This window comes from Columba livia, chromosome 1, assembly GCF_036013475.1.
Source record: "Columba livia isolate bColLiv1 breed racing homer chromosome 1, bColLiv1.pat.W.v2, whole genome shotgun sequence".
In the NCBI taxonomy this organism is placed as follows: Eukaryota; Metazoa; Chordata; class Aves; order Columbiformes; family Columbidae; genus Columba; species Columba livia.
This window is the reverse complement of record NC_088602.1, coordinates 73,207,247-73,227,119: the sequence shown is the minus strand read 5'-3', so window position 1 is coordinate 73,227,119 and position 19,873 is coordinate 73,207,247. Positions and strand designations below refer to the sequence as shown.

Genomic DNA, 19,873 nt, shown 5'->3' with positions numbered 1-19,873 from the left:
TTTGACCTTTAAAGACTGCATTTGCACTTAACAATATTTTTCTGTTATAAACTAGGAAAATGTTTGTTTTAGCATTTCACCATATAAACAAAATATGTAAGCCAATGCCTGGCCTTCAGATTAAGAGGCTCTTGTACACAATGTGAATAGAGCAGTAGTTTGAGTGACTAAAGGAATTGCGTTTAGATGTTGGAGATCAGTTGCCATGCGGTTTGCATCAGGAACCACTGATACTCTTAAGCAGACCACTAACACCTAAGTGCAATCCTTTAGTCACTCAAACCATCGCTATAGCAATTGTTACAGCTGATGTCTTAACATTTTTCACTTTAATCAATATTGTGCTGGTGGTTGTAAGCAGGACCTCCAGGCACTTCAGTCTGTTATATTTAACTTGTTGTTTAATGACATCTGAATTTATTTATCTCCTCACCAATTTATTGACTTTGAGAAAGTCCCCTTTGGGATGAGGTGTTTGTGGTGTGGTTTTTTTTTTTTTTTTTTTTTTTTTTTTTAGTATGAAAACATTGTGACATAGGCAACTTTAAGAAGTGGGGTTGGTAAAATATCAGGGAGTAACAGTCTGCTGAAAATCTGTGTTGATTTCTGTGGTCTACACTAAGTACAGGTCAATTTATTTAACTTTATCTTTGAATACAGTCCAGCCTTGCTTACATAATCTTTATCTTAATTTCATATATAAGCTTCCTATGACTTTTGTTTTGTTTTCTTTGTCCTCTCTAGCATAAACCATTTCTCTCCATGCTTATCATTGTCAGTGGAATATATGCTACTATAGACATAGAACTATGATCATAACATACCTATGATCATAACTGGAGACACTTGAATACTGGGGGGAGGCTAAGGGGAGGAGACAATTTGAAAATAGCACGTTTGTGCCAGACTTCCTGTTTGAGTTGGCCTGCTTCGACTTCCTGAGCTCGGCAGAGATTAAAAGCTGGTCTTTCTAATTGGTTTGACTGGATTTATTGCTGTATTCATCTACAGTTTGTCAGGAGTATTTGATCTGCTTGTTGGCTTTATCCATTTTCAAAATTCACATATCAGTGTTAAATGCCATTGTTGGCTTTCTGAAGACAGCTGATAACATGCAGACTCAAAAATAAAGTTAAGGGCACTAGAGTTTGAAAGCTTAATCAAACTTCAAATTTCACTCTGTTTTCCATCTAAGTAGTATTAGTCAGCTCTTAGCCATGAACAAGATCTGGTTTGCATCTGTCAGTAAGAGGGAAGAGAGTTTGGATTTGACTTGAGAGCAGCTACCCAGCTTCTGTAGCTGCGTGAAACCTCAGTTGCCCAGCTCTGAAATCACGATCTGTTTTAACCTCCCTGCCCTGAGTGTTTCTTGCTATATCACAACTACGCAGTGCAGAGAGGAGAAACCAAAGAGGTCGTCAGTTTTATCACAGAATCACAAAATGTTAGGGATTGGAAGGGACCTCAAAAGATCATCTAGTCCAATGCCTGTGCTGTAGCAGGAACACCTAGATGAGGTTACACAGAAAGGTGTCCAGGTGGGTTTTGAATGTCTCCAGAGTAGGAGACTCCACAAGCTCCCTGGGCAGCCTGTTCCAGTGCTCTGGCACTCTCGCCCTCACCGTGAAGAAGTTTCCTCTCAAATTTAAGTGGAACCTCTTGTGTTCCAGTTTGAACCCATTACCTCCTTGTCCTATCGTTGGTTGTCACTGAGAAGAGCCTGGCTCCATCCTTATGACACGCCCTTTCCTTTATATATTTGTAAATGTTAATAAGGTCACTCTTCAGTCTCCTCTTCTCCAAGCTACAGAGACCCAGCTCCCTCAGCCTTTCCTCATAAGGGAGATGCTTCACTCCCTTAATCACCTTTGTTGCCCTGCGCTGGACTCTCTCCAGCAGTTCCATGTCCTTCTGGAACTGAGGGGCCAGAGTGGAAGGTGTTGTTTCAATAGCTAGGGATTGACATAGTTAGGAAGCTGCTTAAATCATAGCCCATGCCAAAAACTGGAAGGTCTGTAGCAAGGAATCACATAAAGGTTATCTACAAAGGAGAGAATAAGCAGGGCTTCTTCAAAGTAACTTTTTGGCTCCTTATAATTTGTGATGGAGTTGACGTAGTTCCCGTAAATTCACACCAAATAGAGAGTATAAAAAAATATTCAACAAGATTAGGAGCAATTTTTTTAGTTTTTTGTTGAGACTTGAAGATGAGTTCATGCATGGGGTCGTTGTCTATCCAGGAGGTACCACCAGGAGACGGGAGTAGCTGTTTAGGATTTTGCATTGTGGTGATGAGGTTCATACTTGAGTTTCTCAGCTGCAGCCATGTAACTTCTCAAATCTCTGAATTCAGTGTCACCAGATGATTGAAACTTCCAGTGATTTACAGAGGCATGCTGTAGATGATGGGAAAAGGTGATACAATGATTCTGTGCTTTCCCCCCCCGCCTCTCATTCTGCCTTCATCATTTACTGATTGTGGGGTTTTGTCCAGTTGCCCTTTTTCATTCCTGTGTCTCCTCGCTGTTGCTTCTCTGTAGCCCATGATCTATCTTTGAGTTCTGTGATACAGCTGCAAATAACAGGGTGTCATTCAGGAAAAAGGTAACTTCTGCTACTTTCCTCCCACTGTAAACTTTGCAAGAGGCGTATGTTCGTCAGCCTGCTTTCTTGGGATATCTTAAATCAAGCTGAATATCTTATTGGAAAAAAGAATGAGCTCAAGCAGTCGTGGTGAGGAAGGGGTTTTGTGGGTGTAGAGGGAGTGGCTGTACTGTGAACAGATGGTGTCACAGATTTTAACACCTCTGATTTCCAAGGTACTGAGTCATGCGGACTTTTGCATTAGCTGGAAATCTTTTTATGAATGTTTGGCTTCTATGAAGCTGTCCAGGAAACACTAGAGAAAGGTGTGCCAGCGTTTTTCGTGTCACCTTGCCCTGAGAGCTGCATTTAGTAGCACTATATATATGTGTGTGTGTCTGTATATATATACACACACCAATTTTAAAGGCAACTCCCTCTGCAGATGTGGTAGAGCAGCAGGTGAGGAGATGCCATCCCAGCATTTCTTTTGAAATTAAGTGCTTATTGCAGTTGGCATTTTTTCTCATTTCACCTTTTCTGTAAGCTTTGGGTTTTCAGCATTGCTTTGAAGCCCAGTTACTGTTTCCCTAGCCCACGTATGGTACAACATAACTGCATTAACTAACAAATCTGTAGAAAACATAGGGAACTACTTTGTACACTGAGATGTTGGACAGTCTCATCTCAAACAGGTTGTTTTAATTGATGTTGAATAATACTCTCTTCAGCTGAAAAAGCAGGTTGGACTGTCTAAGGCGAAAGGTGTTAATTAGTCTGCAAAAAGTGTCACACTGGGCATTTAAGACAGATTAAAGTATTCCTTGGGCCACAGTCCTGGGGTCTACTACAGTAAGAAATGGCATGGAGCCTTTTTCTTGTTTGAAGAACCGTGGCAGGTGGCTCATCCTCAGGAAGTTGTCAGCCTGTTTGTATCTGAAGAAAATACCAGTGTTTTTATTTTGCCACTGCTCCTGCCATGGCTGAGTTATACAGTTTTTGCTGTGAATAAAGAAGCACTTTTATAATTAAAAAAACTCAAACACTTGTGGTTGTTCTGTAAGGAGGAGTTTGCAGTCTTATGCATTGGGTGTAAACATTCCCTAATCGAGGCAAAATTTCTTGAGTAAAAGCCAGCAAGCCTGTCTGTGTGTCTTTTCCTTTAGCAAAGCACACATCTTATTAGCATTGAAATAAGACAGTGGAGGGCAAAAGATACACTTAGAAAACCTGGGATAACGTGGAAAATCTTTACGTTAGAATTTACTTTCGTAAGTCCAACATTTACGTAATGGCTTTTTTGGTTGCTTTTTAACTCTGAATATATCCTAAATTCAAAAGGAATTACTATTTTGATTTACTATAGTAGAAAATCTAATTTATAGCTCACAGTGTTTTATGTGCATAGTAATCCTGTCTAATTTGAGTCTAGTCATACGAGAATGCAACTTTTAATCAAGTGTACCTCTCTTATGTCATGACAGTATGCACTTCAGCACATGTTTAAACGTGTTTAGACAGCACTTTCAAAGTAGAGGGAGCAAAATCATGATTATATTAACTTGAAGAGCCATCACGTGTGTCATTTGGTTGAGGTTTTTCACATGTACAATTCAGAGGTCTGTAAAGTAAATTGTGAACATAAATCTTGCTGCTTTAGCTTATGTTGGAGATCTCTAGTGTTGTGGAGTTGTACAATATTGCAGAAACACCTTCATTAGAGCTAGTTTTTCTAGACATATTCTATCCTGGTTGGTGTATGCCTAGACTGGGACAACTTTGAAGAATTGTGGAAGATAATTTGTCCAATGGCACCCATATCATTAACTGGTTAGATGATCTTAACAGCTAAACACTAGAAAGAGAACATGTATAGAAACAATTTTACATGAGAGAAGCCATTTCCTGATTTGGACAGTCCCTGAAATAACACAGATGCATTTTTTGAAAGCAGCCTTAGTGTGTGATACAGGATTGGGATGTCTCTGTAGAGGCCAAGAATTGCAAAAGATACAGGACCCCAGTAAATAAGCCAGCCAAATGCAAATATATCGTTAATAACAACAGGAAACAAGAAAAGTCATGCATATTAAAAGTTCTGTTTTTTCCACAGAGTTGCCTGTCGACGGTGTGTTGTGGTCGGTAATGGAGGAGTACTTCGAAATAAGACATTAGGGGAGAAAATTGATTCGTATGATGTGATAATAAGGTAAATGGTATCTCCTTTTTTTATTTTGTGTACGTGCAAAGAATTAACAAATTTTCGCTGTCAGCCAGTAGCTTCAGAGTGCAGTTATTCTACAAATGAAAATGTATAAATCTCCCTGTTTTACCTATAGAATCATAGAATTGTTTTGCTTGGAAGAGACCCTTAAGATCGAGTCGAACCACAACCTGAATCTAGCACTAAGCCATGTCCCTAAGCACCTCATCTACACTGTGTTCAGTTTTGGGCCCCACATCATAAGAAGGACGTTGAGGTGCTGGAGAGAGTTCAGAGGAGGGTGACGAAGCTGGTGAGGGGTCTGGAGCACAAGTCTGATGAGGAGCAGCTGAGGGAACTGGGGCTGTTCAGCCTGGAGAAAAGGAGGCTGAGGGGAGACCTGATCGCTGTCTGCAACTACCTGAGAGGAGGTTGTAGCATGGAGGGTGTTGGTCTCTTCTCCCAAGTAGCAAGTGATAGGACAAGAGGAAATGGCCTCAAGTGGTGCCAGGGAAGGTTCAGATTGGATATTAGGAAAAAATTAGGAACAAATTCTTCACAGGAGAGGTTGTCAGGCATTGGAACAGGCTGCCCAGCAAAGTGGTGGAGTCACCATCCCTGAACATGTTTAAAAGGCGTTTAGATGAGGTTCTTAGGGATATGATTTAGTGGCAGAGTTAGGTTAGGGTATGGTTGTACTCAGTGATCCTGAGGGTCTCTTCCAACAGAAGCGATTCTATGATTCAACGTGTCTTTTAAACACCTCCAGGGATGGTGACTCCACCACTTCCCTGGGCAGCCTCTTCCAAACTTAGTTACTCTGTCACAGTCTTCATTTAAAAAATTTAGGAAAAAATGGATCAGACTGATCTGGGAGAGGAAGGATCACTGGGTGGTCCACCTGCCTTGTGTACAGGTAACACGTGTGCAAGATGCTGCTGTTGGGGATGGGTCAAAGCCTGTGACATCTTGGAGCCCTGAGTGTGCCCCTTGCTGAACATTGTGTTGAACATTGAACAAAGTCTAATTTTTGTTACTTTGCTATCAGTCCTAATGCTCGTTTTAGTAATAGTTTTTCAGTCTTCAAGCACTACCATAAGAAGGTGTATGCAAAGCCTGGAGTTTGATATGCATTTGCAAAAATACTGATAAGGTGGAAATGAATACATGCAATTCTTCAGTTGTAGCTCCTCTTATAAGCTTAAAACTATAGAAAGTGAACCAGATAATATTCATGTTCTTAGGAAACTTTACTTGCCTGTCAACTTGTGCTTTACAAAAAAACCCACCTTGCACTTATTGTCATTGTAGGATAATGACTCAAGGAAGTTCCATGGTTTATTTTTAAGCTATTTCAAGTATTTGGGCTCCATGTAGATCTATTTACTCTTCTTAAAATGAATTTTTTATGTTGACTGGTGTCCCACATTTAAAAACAGCTCTAAATTAGAACTGTTTCAGAAATATAGTGCACAGTTGTTTACTGTGAATGAACAAAGAGTTGGTAGTTGCATTTGTATTTAATGATGACTTCTGACAAAACTTCGAAATATTTCTATCTCTGCCTACCTCGTTTTGCAAACACTTGACTTAGCAGTGTGCCTCCTATTCTGGTCAGTCGCATTGGCAGGAATGGAGCATACAGAGACTGCCTGAGTTCTCCAAAGAATATGCAACACGCTCACCAAGCAAAAACTGCAAGATGGAGACTTAAACACAGCCCTTCTAGCACCTTAGAGCAGAGAGACCTGACCCACCAGCTGTGGAAGTAATTTTTTTAAAAAGGAAACCAAACAAACAAAACCAAACAAACCCACAAAAAAACTCAACATCCAAAAATCCACAAATAAAAGCAAAGACGTATCAGTATCAGGTACACAGTCATAATGCCTGTTCCTATATGCTCTAGACAGTAAAGAATATTGTAACATTATTGAATTGGCTCCTGTGTGACTTGGATCATCTAGTAGCGTGAATGGAGCAATGGGTAATTCTCCAAGATGGTTATTCTCTTCGGTCTTCTCCAGTTTCTGTGTTTGAGCCAAATCAAAAAGCCTTCTGCTCAAGTGACTCATGATTAGCAATCGTGTGATTGTATTCTAAACCGCCTTGGCCAGTGTCCCATATGTGCTTGATCCCTCGGAGTTAGAGGGCGAGTGCACATGATAATTGCTCGTCTACCATGTAACGTGATAAGTAAATGCTGGGCCACTAAACGCTCCTGTTCCTGGATGCACTCTCTGTCCCACAGACAGGTTGGTGTGTGTGCCAGCCGCCGCACAGGAAGGACATGGGTGGAGTGGTCATGGCTGTCTCTGTGTCTCTGTCCTCTGTAGAATGAATAATGGCCCTGTTATAGGGTACGAAGATGATGTTGGAAGGAGGACGACTTTCCGCCTTTCTTACCCGGAATCCATCTTTTCGGATCCGATCCACTATGACCCTAATACGACTGTTGTTCTCATCGTCTTCAAACCACGTGACTTGAAGTGGCTTTGGGAGATACTAAGTGGTCAGAAAATAGTGAGTTTAATTATTCATGCACTTTGGCTCAGCTCCCCACACACCGCTTATGTGAAAATTCCTGGTTTGCTTTTAACCTTAGTCGTCCTAGCTGGGGGGAGCACTGTATCTCCTAGTCAGTCTGCTCAATATCCCTTTCCTGTAAGTGCTTTTGTCCTCTTTCTCACACAATTGATCAGTTCCTTGCCCCAAAGCAGTTTTCCTCTTGGAAATGCCAGTTTATCCTCTTCCTAGTGCTGTTTCATATTCTGACATGCATGCTCCAGCCATTTCCCACATTATTTTATCCTGACCACTTGGTGGAATTGCAGAATAATGTTGGAAGGGGCCTCTCTCTGGAGGTCTTTAGTCCAATACCTTGTTGAAGGAAAGTATGACCAAGTTCAAAGCCATGCCAGGTTCTTAGGGCATCATCCAGGTAAGTTCTGAGTATTTCCAAGGATATTTCTACAAGCTCTGTTTCAGTGCTGCAGCACCCTCACACGAAAAATTTCTCCTTATCCTTTCACTGTGTACTTCTGAGAAGGGTGTCATCCTGTCACTTTTTGTAACCCCCTACCACATAGTTGTAGATGGGCTGAACAAATCCAGCCTCTTCAGACCCTTCTTGTTTGCTCTGTGCTGTGGCCACTCAGATATTTTAGTGGCTGCCTGCTGAACTTGCCCCAGTTCATCGCTCTCTCTTGCACAGGTGGTAGCCCAAAACAGCATTTGTGAGGTCGCAGAAAGGTACAAAGTACTTAAGAATGTCCCATCAAGGGGATGGTACCAGACTTTTCAGTGGTGCCCAACGATGATAGGATGAGGGGCAATGAGCACAGACTGAAGCACAGGAGGATCCATCTGAATATGAGGAGGATCCATCAGAATATGAGAAACTTCTTTACTTTGAGGGTGCCAGAGCACTGGAACAGGCTGCCCAGAGAGGTTGTGGAGTCTCCTTCTCTGTGCAGACATTCAGAACCTGCCTGGACACATTCCTGTGCGATCTGCTCTGGGTGAACCTGCTTTAGCAGGTGTGTTGGACTAAATGATCTCCAGAGGTCCCTTCCAAACCCAACCAGTCTGTGATTTTGTGACTTGACAGAGTAACTTCTGCCTGCCTGTTCTCTATGCTGTTATTATTGTGGCCAAGCACACAGTGTTTACTGCCTTCAGGGCCCACTGCTGGTCTGTGTTGTCCATCAGGAATATTTCTGCAAAGCTGCTTGCCAGCCAGCCAGCCCCAACCTCTGCTGCTGCAGTGGGTTATCCTCTTGCAGGAGCACAATTTGGCACATGTTCATTTGAACTTTGGGAGGTTTAACGCTTCTTCCTCAACCCTCCTGCTCTTGGATTTTACTCTGGTTAGAGTTGCTACAAACCCAGCTGTTTATAATTGTTTAAAAAAATGTCTATTTTCTTGCTGGTTACAGAGTGCTAAAGGCTTTTGGAAGAAACCAGCCCTGAATATGATATACAAATCCAGTCAAATCAGAATTCTTGATCCCAGTATCACCAGAAAAACAGCATATGAATGGCTTCGTTTCCCAACAAGGTTTCCCAAAAAGGAGGTAGGCTTTTTTCTTCTGTACCTTTCAGTTTCATGCAACCAAATGTGTACTTAGAGGTAATTATCTCTTCATTATAGTAGACTATGTTGGAACAACTTTTAGGTTCACATTGCATTAGTTTGCATTCAGATGATCCTAAAAAATGATGGGAAAATGAAATCCGGAGAGTGGATAGCCTTGTATGCCAAAAATCTCTTTTTATGGATTCTGTAATTAGTATGAAATGAGAACGCCTTTTGTGGGCAGACAATTCCTTTTACAAAATTGGGAAAAGTAGACAGGCATTGGAAGATGCAGATCTGAAGAGCCTTTAGAAATGTTAAGGAGTCTTGAATTATTAAATGTGCTGTTTTATAGTTTTTACTTAAAAAACAAAACAAAACCCGAACCGTGAATCAATAAACCAAAAAAACACAAACCCAGCAAAAATCCCCAACAGAAAGAAAACACTAAAAAAAGACTCCGCACCAAACAAACAAAAACCCCTAAAAACCCAACACTGCTGCAATTGCACTGTGCTGAGGGTGGGTAGGGGCTTGGGAGCATACAGGATATTCCAGCCCAGCACTAATGACATATGTCTAGCAGCATTCTTGTGCTTACTGATTCAATGCCAAGCATTGTAATGAGTTAACCATCTATTTGGATGTAAAAATACATTTTAACTGTTGGTTTATGACTGAAGAATGTTTCTGATGAAAGGTAGGGCTTCAAGCTGGAGATCTCCCTTGTGCAGTCAAGGCTGACCACGTGCTATTCAGCACAAACATGATTCCCTGGGGTCACGTCATTGCACGGAGCTGTTTCATTTGGATCAACCAACTGACACGTGTGGAAACGTTTGACAGGCTGTCACTGTGCAGTATCTGCCACAACATTTTCTGGTTTAATCTTTGTAATATTTGAGGGGTTTGAGATTTTTTTTTTTTAAGCTTTTGGGGGGTTTTGTGCGTTCTTTTTTTTTTTTTTGAGACTGCTAGTAGATTTTCCCTCCCATTACCTCTCAAACTAGAATACCCAGTTTGGCTGTGTGCTTGCCAGGGCACCGTGGCATGCCAGCTCTTGAGTCACGTGTGAGAAGGAGAAAACAGTATAGTAGCTGGGCACCTCATAGTCTCCTAAAGGGCCACGGAACATCCATGGCTCCAGAAATCCCTTCTGTCTCTTCTTCTGCTCCCCCCTCAGTGGGGGTAAAAGTAAGACCAGTGGTGTCCCGGAGGTGGTACCACAGGCCCCTCTGTCACTTTGGGTAAGGTGCCTTCTGCTCCCCTCCTGCTCCCTGGGCGCCCCTGCCCAGAGCTGGAGCAGAGTCCATCCATGCTTGGAGCCCCTGTTTGCCACCTCCACCTCCCACTTGCTCCATCCCAGGGGTTTTGCAGCCCCTCGTCCCAGGTGGCAGCGATGGTCAAGCTCAGGTGCCCTTGTCCTTGCCTTTCCCCCATCTCAGAGGAGTTCCCTGGCTGGGAGCCCACAGGTCTGCAGTTGCTCTGGCACAACTGGTGTGTAGGGGTCTGGTGAAGCTCTAGGCTGTATCTCAGGGGTTCCTGTTGGCAGGGTGGCCTTTTGCAGGACCAGCTTTGGAGCCCTCTGTCCCTGTAGTGCATCCCTGGGGAGGGCTAGTGCTGCCTTTGCTGTCCTGCACTTCAGCTCCCTCTGCCTGCAGGAGATGCAGAAGACCAGTGTTGCTTTCCTGGCTGTCTCTGCATTTTCCATTGCGCCAGGCTTATGTTCCCTGTGTGCACATTTCTGCATAGTCCCACAAGCACCTCCGTTTCTTCATTAGTCACTAAGATAGTGTTAGCAGAACTGGAAAGAACAACTGTAGAATAGGATCTGCTGCCCGAGCAGCACTGAAGTCGGAAAGTGTTGCAGAGTCATTCCAGGGCTGTGCCTCTTCGCATTAAACAAGACTGGCCGAACAAATTTCATTCCAGGCAGAGGATATCCGAGTATTGCTAGGGCACTAGTGTGACAATACATTTTAAAATAACTAGTGTTGCTTTTTTTTTAGTATATTCTTTATAGGTGAACTTTATGATCACCAAAGGTAAACACAGCTAGTTGCAACCTCTGATATTCCAAATAGCACTAATCCTGACATGTAGCATTCCTGCTGTAATTTTTGGGTCATGTTTGGTATGGATATTGTGACAGAGTCACTAAGTTTATGCTGTTGGGCCCCCAGGTAGAAGGTTATTTTGCTAACTGGCAAGAGCCCTGAGCAACAGCGTGTTTTAAGTTGATGTCATTTTTGGAATATTCTAAACATTGTATAAAGGTTCAAAAAAAAAAAAAATCTACATAAAAGGTGATAGTTAATTCTGTGACTTTAATTATGCTTAAAGTGCTGATGTTAGTAATTTTTCCTGGGAATTTGTTCTTGTATCATACAATACAAAGAAATATTTTCCTGTGTCATTGAGTGCATCTGCTGCCTTTATGTGCAGAGTTGTCCAGCACTGTTTTGCCTACTTTGTTTTCAGAGGCAAATGAACTGAGCCTTGGGTAAGAGATCAAAAAAGGCATACGATTTTGTGCTCAGGTGAGGTTTGATTGCAGCTACTGAAAGTTTTGAGCTCATTTGGTCTCTGATAAAATTGTTATTTTAGCTATGAAGGACATTACTGCTTGAAAGTTTTGTCTATTTCTGAGGCCACTTTTTCCCCTCAGCTTTGTCACTTAGACTAATGACAACGTTCACTTCTTTGTACAAACTTTGTCTCTTTTACTTCCTTAGATAATTTTAGCCACCACTGTTGCTGTTAAAGAGTCGTGTACTTGATCATAGATAGGACAGGTAGTTGCAATGAGGTGTTCTCTGCTCTTGTAAGAAATGCTGATTTTTGGTTAGGTGTTTTTAATTTTGCACAGTTAAAACCTATTTATGACCTGCTCTTGATATTTTACATTGCATTTACTTCTGAGCTATCTCGCTGTAGGGAGAAAAAAGCAATTTTACAGTTTGTCTTCCAATGGAAATAGTGGGGGAAGGTCTAAAGCAGTGTTTTTCTGGAATTTCCCTCCTCTGAAAAAGTTCAAATGCAGCCAAGTTAATGCAGCAGTAGCACTTGTGTGTTTTTAGCTTGGTGTTATGAATGTTTGAGGCATCAGCTTTTCTTTTTGTCTGGATCTCCATGATCTAGAAACTTCCAAACACGTCTGCTGATTCAGTCAAATTCGATGGGGCGAAATGGCTTCCAACATATTGAAGCCTGACCAGTTTAATGAAATTAGGTTGCTGAAGAGAGGTATGGGGAGACTTTCCTGGATGCGTCTGCTGGGTGGAGGACTACAGTGTGGGCTCAACCTCACTAGAAACCAGAGAATCCCAGGGAAAGCCAACACAGCAGATATCCCAGTCATGGAAAACCTGTGGGCAGCACCATTATGAGACATGAGGGGATCGAACCACAAAACCCAATGTCTGTAAAAAAGCCAGTTTGATTTCCTTGGTTCTTAGGCTTGCTATTCCCATCAAGCTGGCAGGTATTTATGGATGTTATGCTCTTTCTGTTCTGTTTTAGAAACCCAAGCATCCAACAACGGGGCTCATTGCCATTACGCTAGCATTTCACATATGCCATGAAGTTCACCTGGCAGGCTTCAAGTATGACTTCACTGACAGAAACAGCTCTTTGCACTACTACGGCAATGACACGATGTCTCAAATGATGCAGGTACAATGATGCGGATAGTGATATTTGTGTCCCTTGTGCTACACCATTTTCTGCAATGTCTGCATGAGATACATCCATTTGTATGTTCTGTTTTACTGCCATTATCCTTAGGGTATGCAGCTCTTGTTCATAGAGGCGTATTTGATAGCACTGTCAGAACGTGAGTAGTGTTGCTTCTGTGCTTGTGTTTGCATTCTTTTTTTTCGTTGGCAGCTACTTGCACAATTTGTCACATTTGCCAGATTTCTTACCAAAAAAAAAGTGAAGTGGAAAGGAAGGAGTTAAAGACCTATAGCTGAATTTCAGAAATGGAAAGCAGAAAAGTAGCTCTTAGAGACAGTTAGGAAGAGAAGGAACTGTTTACAGGAGTAGGAAGCCACAACTTGCTAGGGGTAGGCAAGCAGCCGGAGGCTGGCAAGCATCAGGGATGCCTTCTACTGTCCTGCAGAGAAGGACCTCTTGCTTTGCTGCAGTCATGGCTTTGCTTTCTTTTGTCTCTGCTCTTGTATTCAGCTCTGTAGTCTGAGCAACTCCATCTCACCCCTTTACCTCAATGTGAACAGTTTTCCATGTGCATGCCCAGTCCATGTAGGGACTATTTTTACTCCTCCTCCCTTTCCTGAAGGAGGAAGGTGATGTCCATAAGAACCTATCATGTCTCTCTGAGGACTCCTAGGTGCCTGCTGCTCTGACATAATTTTCCTCTGGCACTGAACTTACCTTTATTTTGAGATTCCTTTCTGCAGGTGCTTTTTTGCAGTGTATATGAAGCTAGGGTAAGTCTGATGGCTAGTTGAGTAGACATAAATATGATAAAATCTTGAAACTTTAAAACCCAAACAATTAAACAAAAAGCTTATCATTAATTCTTTAGTAGTGTTGTAAACATTTTACTATATATGTACAATCTCTTATGCAGTATTAATTTCAATTTACTGGATTCAGTGTCCAGGATTGTCAGTAGACTTAGTTCCCTTCTGCTGTCCCACTAACCTCAGTGATCTTCCATGTATCTGGGATATGGATACAGCACAGAACATAGTTTTGACTTCTCAGAACTGATTGGCAGGACTCATCCTATTTACAAATGCTTGATGTGTGCTTTTCAGGAACCTATGTTGACCTTTGAGAATTAGTCATTTTCTGACGGCTTGTGCTGTAAATGTGGTTGTGCAGCTGTTGCCACTAAGCACAGGGAGGACTTCTGTGAGATCATGTCTCACCCATTCTGGCCTCTTAAGGCTCATCCCTTTTGGTTTGTGTCCTAATGGGAAAATCTATCCTAGTTTTGAGCAATAGAGTCACTCACCTGTTTTCTTGGGAGACTGTGCCTACAGCCTTCACTAAGAAGTCTTGTCCCCAGAGCTTTCCTGCTATTAGCATCTTCCAAGTATCACAGGTAATTAAAAGGAAAAAATATGAAGTGTTGCTTCTGGTAATAATTTGGTTTTTGTCTTTTTTTTTTTTTATTATTCCCTCACATCTCTTTAGAATGAATACCACAACATCAATGCTGAGCAGAAATTTTTGAAGAAACTTATAGACAAGAACTTTGTAGTCAATTTGACATGAAAGCTGAATGGAAAATATGAAGAACAATCACTATTTTCATGATTTCAAAAGTTTTTATTTTTTGTATGACATTTTTATATTTTAAGTGCGGCATAACTGTTTACTGTTTAAAAGGAACCCAGAAACCTCACCAAGGCAGAAGCTTCTAAGCTTGGGGGTAATGGGCTGTTGCAAACAGAATAAACTGAATTTCTGTGAAACTATTTAATAATGGAAAAACCATGAAGCTTTCAGCTGAAAGTATCAGGGATATATAAAAATGTGATGCAGATTACTTATTTATCAGCAAGAACTCTTTCCAAATGATTACTTCTCTGGAATACTTTTGTTTCTGGTGTCGTCCTCCAAAAAAGTTACACTGTCAAGAGTCTAAGGTGACCAGCGTTTAATTAGTAGATGGATGTAAGATCTTGAATGTCTATCTTGAAGTATGCAAATGACTTTAAAACAATGCCTGGGAGTCATTACTGTATGTCAGGAAGAAGGGGGAACATACAGAGTACAGGTTTTGCTCTGCCCTGCTCCTGAGGAGGGAACATCCATCTTCAGCAAAGAAGCCACAGCTTTGGCACTGGCCATCGACCCTGGATTGCTGCCTGCTTTTGCCAAAGGTGAAGGCTCTTTGGTCTGATTTGTGGAGATGTTGGTATCAACAGTGCTCGTCTTGTACCTGGTTTATGGGAAATCATCTTCCCCAGGCTGTGTGTCCAGTAAATTGTACTGTTGATGACCCCACTGAGAAAAGAGGGAGTACAAAGGCTGAAGAGTTGTCCTGCCTACCTGTGTGTCAGCTGCTTCCTCAAGACCACAACAGGAGCTGGGACAGAGATGTTCATGCCAGAGTTTAATTTTACAGGCAACATGTGATGAATTCCTAGACCTCCAGGACAGAATCTTATGCATCTTTCTGTTCATTCCCTGAGAATCAAGATATATTTTACAAGCCAGCACAATCTCCTTTCTCAGATGCTGTAATGCATTTCTACCTTTGAAATGCATCAATATGAGCAATGAATGTTTGTTTTTGACAGTAGAGTGTGCTAGGGAACATCCAAGATGTACTTCAACTGAATTATCATTTGGCTTCTGTTTATCTCTCCTGTCTTGACATTAAGGTTTAAAGGATGTGGCTGAACTAAATCATTTAGTGGTGGGAACTTACTCAGGATTTTAATTGAAACATTTAGTGGGATGTTTGTTTCCTGTATTGTTTTGCCTTGGACAAGCCTGCAGAATGAATAAATCTGCTTGGGGATGCCCTTGACAACTGTTAAAGAAGAACAAGTAATATACTGTTCCAGTTCTCTCATAGGATATGTGTGTGTGTGTGTGTATGTATTTAATTGTCGCAGATTTGCTTGAGGATCTTGTGGTTTTATTGATCAATCATGCCTAAAGAAAGCACAAAGAAATCCACCACAAAAAAAAAAGTGTCTTTAAAGTGGGCAGAAAAACCCTTGGTGCTTTTAAATAAAATGATACTGAGAGCTTTAGCACATCTAGGAGGAGTGTAAACAATTGCAGTATGAATACAAAACTCTAGCAGGTCAAGAGCACAGTATTTGTATTATCAGAAACCAAGGATGACAAAAGTACTGACTATAGCTACTTTGCTGCAGCAGTGTAGAGAAATAAGTGTTCAAGTGACCAAAGAGTCATTTTTCTTTTTTTCCTCTTTCTCTTACAAAGTGCAATAGGTATTAAAAAAATCCCAAACAAACAAACCAAAAAAACACAATACTTCCCCATGGTTGTCATCTCTATCTTTAGCTCCTTGCCTCTGCCGCTTGGGAGTTGCTGAGGGCAGTGTGATTTGGAGGGGAGCCACGGTCAAAGAGGCTTTCACCTAATTGGACGTATTTGAAATAACTCTGAATGTCATGAAAATCTGTGGTGGGGGCAGGGAAGGGCCCAGGTGTGTCCCAGCAAGGGACAGGCTGTGCCGTTGTGTCCTGCTGGCTGGATATGTGTCCCTTGGGTCCAGGGGATGCTGTGGGGGGTGGCCCCTTGCCCATCTGTGTACAGGGTGGCAGGTGAGAGCGTGGGGAAAGGGGAGCATGGGAGCTCCTGGGGCACTGGAGGAGGTGACTGTGGTGGTGGAAGTGGAGGACCTCTTCACCAGGTGCCAGAAGGGCACTTAGTTATTTGTGTTTCCTTGGTTTTTCTTTGCCTAAAACATATACATTTCTCAGACTTTGAGGAGATCTTTGCTTAAAATTCTGGATGCATCAGAAAACAGTGACAATACTGTCTTTGTCTCTACCAACATTTGTTTCTTATGATTATTTCAGTTAACTATAAAGGGTGTATGTGACTCTGCAGCCCCAGACCTGCAGTGATTTAGGCTCCTGACAGTAGCAATTCCACATGAAAAAAATGCTGAAGTAAGGCTTTTAACAAAGGCCACAGTGTTGTCTGAGCTCCCTCCTGCACAGAAGTCCTTGGTAGATCTTGGACTCTGTTGAGAGTGGAGCCAGGCAGAAGTGGAGGGGGCCTATTCCTCATCAAAGCCCACAGTTGCTCTCAGCAGCCCCCACCTCTCCCATGGGATGCTGCCACAGATCCAGTCACATCCATGTAACATCTCAGTATGCTGACCATGTAGAATTTTTTTCCAGGAGAGCTATTGAGTTTGTCCTCTCCTCACAGTGCCTGGTACTTGTGATGGTGCAGGCTGCTACCTGTCTCTGGTGGCAGGAGGTGGGTAGGGAGCTCTACTTTTGAGGAGGTGGTTAATGTCTCTGCTTTATTTCCTCTCCAGAGATACTCTTCCCACTAATACGAAATGATGCCTTCTCCCAGCTTTTCTGGGAGTTGGTTTTTGGGGGGTGGGGTTGGTTCTGCTGTGGTTAGAATCCAAATAAAATAATTGGAAAAAAGGCTTCATGGCAAACAAATGATGTCTCCCAAACTCTTTTTATTTAAAAGACTCCTTTATTTATTTAATATTTTTTTTTTTTTTACCACATCAGGGTTTTTTTGGCCTAAGATTATTTTTTTGTTTTAAATAATGTGTCTGCTATTCTCGGTTCATTTAATATGCTGTCTACAAGCATTTATGCGTATCAGCTGCCCCTTTTTATTTCTTCTAATAAGCCTGCCTATTTGTATTACTTGTTTTTGAAATTAAGCAGTACTCCCAGGGATACTTCTTCTCCCACTTCTGTGCTCCTGCATTGGTGTTGAGTCCATGTGTGCCAAGGTTGCCCTCACAAGGTGGCTGAGGAACGTTTAGAGCCCAGGCCTTTTTTCTTTTTTGAAAGCACAGCTTAGGGGCCAGTGATTTTTAGCTTCAATTAGAAACAGAGGCAACTGCATCATTTCCCCTGATGCAAGATGTTTTGGTAGGATTCTGTGTTTACCTGCCCTCCTTCATCACCATCACCTGCTTCATGTGGTCATTTCTGTTCCTCTGCCTAGAGAACAAGTGTCAATTTCATACTTAACTTTTTGTAGGCAAGAATACCTATATGTAGTGTGTTTCCCACCAATGCCAACAGATAACAGTGTGTTTTCTACCTGGGTGCATGTCTTCACAGCTGTTTTGCATTACTAAAGACTTCCCTTAGGACTTCTTGAAAAAAGCAATAATGCAAACTCTGAATACACAAAACTTTTCTGAGAGTAAGCTGCTACTAAGATTTTATTTTTCCATTTTTGCCATTCCTGAAAGTGAAGTCTCTGCACTGAAACCTCCCTTTAAAAGATACCCATTTTTTCCTCATATCATCAGCAGCAAAGCTGTCAAATTTTTAATCTGGGCATGTTGCCAGCTTGATTTCCATGTCTGGTAAGGGTGTAACTATGTAGGTACCCAGTGTCTCCCATCAGTTTTCTTCCTGTATTGATTGCAAAGTCAGTCTTATGCCTTCTGGCCTGTTCTCCTGCAGCTTGCTGAATTTCCAGGCAGCAGCATCTTACAGCAAAGGTGTTCCTGCTGTCTGCCACCTCCCTCAAAATGCTGCATCATCAGAAAGACCCAGCTATGAGGTACCAAAGCACACACAGAAACAGGCAGGATGACGTGTCAGCTGAAACCTCTCCTTGGCTCAGACTTTTAAATGGTTTTTTTTGTTTATTTTCTGCCAGAAAAGTGTTGTGGGGTTGTTTTTTTTGTTGTTGTGGTGGTGGTGGTTTTTTGTTTGTGGGTGGTTTTGATTTTGTTTGTGGTTTGTTTTTTTTTTTCACTTTTCTCTCTGCTGTAATAATTAAGGGAAGTACTGAGATACTACTTAACAAGAAAGGTCACCAGCTATTGCACTAAATACAAATCTGAGAGTGCCTAAAAGATATTACTAAATGACATTTCCAGTGATTGTGTTGGTGATAATAAAACAGAATCACAACTTCAGTGTTTAATAATTAGTCTGTGGTACCTCTTGTTTCTGTGTCACACTTCCCTTTATAACAATGCCCTGGGAGGTAGTGTAAACTTTTAAGTGGAGTCTGATTTTTAAGAACCTCAACATCATTTTTGGTATCGGTAAATACTTATTTTATTTGCTATTTGTCTTAAGTTTTATATGCCTTTAAAGTGCCAGCTGTATTTTGAAGACATTCTTAAAGTTGTTTCAAGTGAAATTTTGAATGCTACAAATGGAAAGATACTATTTTCCTGTGAATAAACTGTGTTAAAGATGGTGCCCTCAGGCTTATTTTTGCAAAGTCAGAGTGTGTGTGTGTCTGTGTATGTGCACACACACCCAGCAACATTATTAATGGTGCATAAAGTACACACAGTGGTGTCAGATACAGTATTGAGTTTCAGAACAAACTTTGGTGCTTAGGAGAGCAAACAGAGCTGAAAATTTTTGAAGCTCATTAGGCTGAGCTGGACTGTGGGTGCATATCTCACTCCAGGCTGAGTTAACAGCAATGCTGCAACATAGTTTTTGTGGGTAAGATCCAAGAGCAGCATCCTCCTGATTTTAATTTTTTGTGTGTTTCATTTTGTTGTTTTTTTTTTTTTAATCTTGCCTGTGTTATTGGGGTCTTTTGGAGGAATGCTGTAATAAACATTCATCTAAGAAGATGGTACATGACACAGACTTTAGATAGAAAGTGAAAGACATTGATTGCGATACTTTGCTCATGTTTTGTTTTCCTCTGTGCAGTAAAAATGAGATGCTGGGCAGCAGGGTGCTGCTTAGCCAAGCAGTGTCAGGTTGTCTGAGGGAGGTTTAGAAAACAATTACCTGACACAAGTAGGTCTTCAATGTATTCATTTTAGTAGTGACAGTTTAGGAGTTCTACAGCTTGGAGGAAATGCCTGTCCCTGAGATGAGATGCAGGGAGCCAAATCACAGGTTATGATTCAGTCCCCGCACTGAAACTACAGTTGAACAGTGATGTACATCAGTGACAAGTATGTTGCTGCTTTCACACCAGGTTTTTGCTGCAGGTGAAAAAATGAGGAGGAGAGGAATGAGAAAGCTGTTTTCAAATCCCCTAGAGAGCCAGGGCTGTGGTGTGCATCTCCCGGCCCGGGCAGCCAGCTCTGGCTTTTCAGACAAGCACAAACCCTTAACCATGCACCTCTGTGACCTCTGTTTCTTGGCTTCCCACACACTGCCTCTCTGCCTTCGTAGAATCATTGAAAGTCCTGAGTTGGAAGAGACCCACAAGGATCATCGAGTCCAACTCCTGTCCCTGCATGTGACAATCCCACAGTTCACATGGTGTGTCTGAGAGTGTTGTCCAGTCTCTTGAACACTGTCAGGCTTGGGGCTGTGACACCTCCCTGGGGAGCCTGTTCCAGTGCT

General features: G+C 41.9%; 1 protein-coding gene across 11 annotated transcripts in view; it reads left to right on the top strand.

The window, feature by feature from the left end:
* ST3GAL6 (ST3 beta-galactoside alpha-2,3-sialyltransferase 6) overlaps window positions 1-18,754 on the top strand; it is a 46,399-nt gene extending 27,645 nt beyond the window's left edge. For 10 of the 11 annotated variants that reach the window (XM_065062518.1, XM_021299658.2, XM_021299661.2 and 7 more), the window contains 5 exons: window positions 4,697-4,792; window positions 7,123-7,309; window positions 8,725-8,862; window positions 12,387-12,539; window positions 14,031-18,754. In XM_065062518.1, the coding sequence (XP_064918590.1) occupies window positions 4,697-4,792; window positions 7,123-7,309; window positions 8,725-8,862; window positions 12,387-12,539; window positions 14,031-14,111 (655 nt within the window). In that variant the 3' untranslated portion in view covers window positions 14,112-18,754. Of the gene's footprint in view, window positions 1-4,696; window positions 4,793-7,122; window positions 7,310-8,724; window positions 8,863-12,386; window positions 12,540-12,650; window positions 12,828-14,030 lie in introns of those variants that run through there. The other variant, XM_021299656.2, reaches the window with a different exon arrangement.
* The last annotated feature ends 1,119 nt before the right edge of the window (window positions 18,755-19,873 follow it).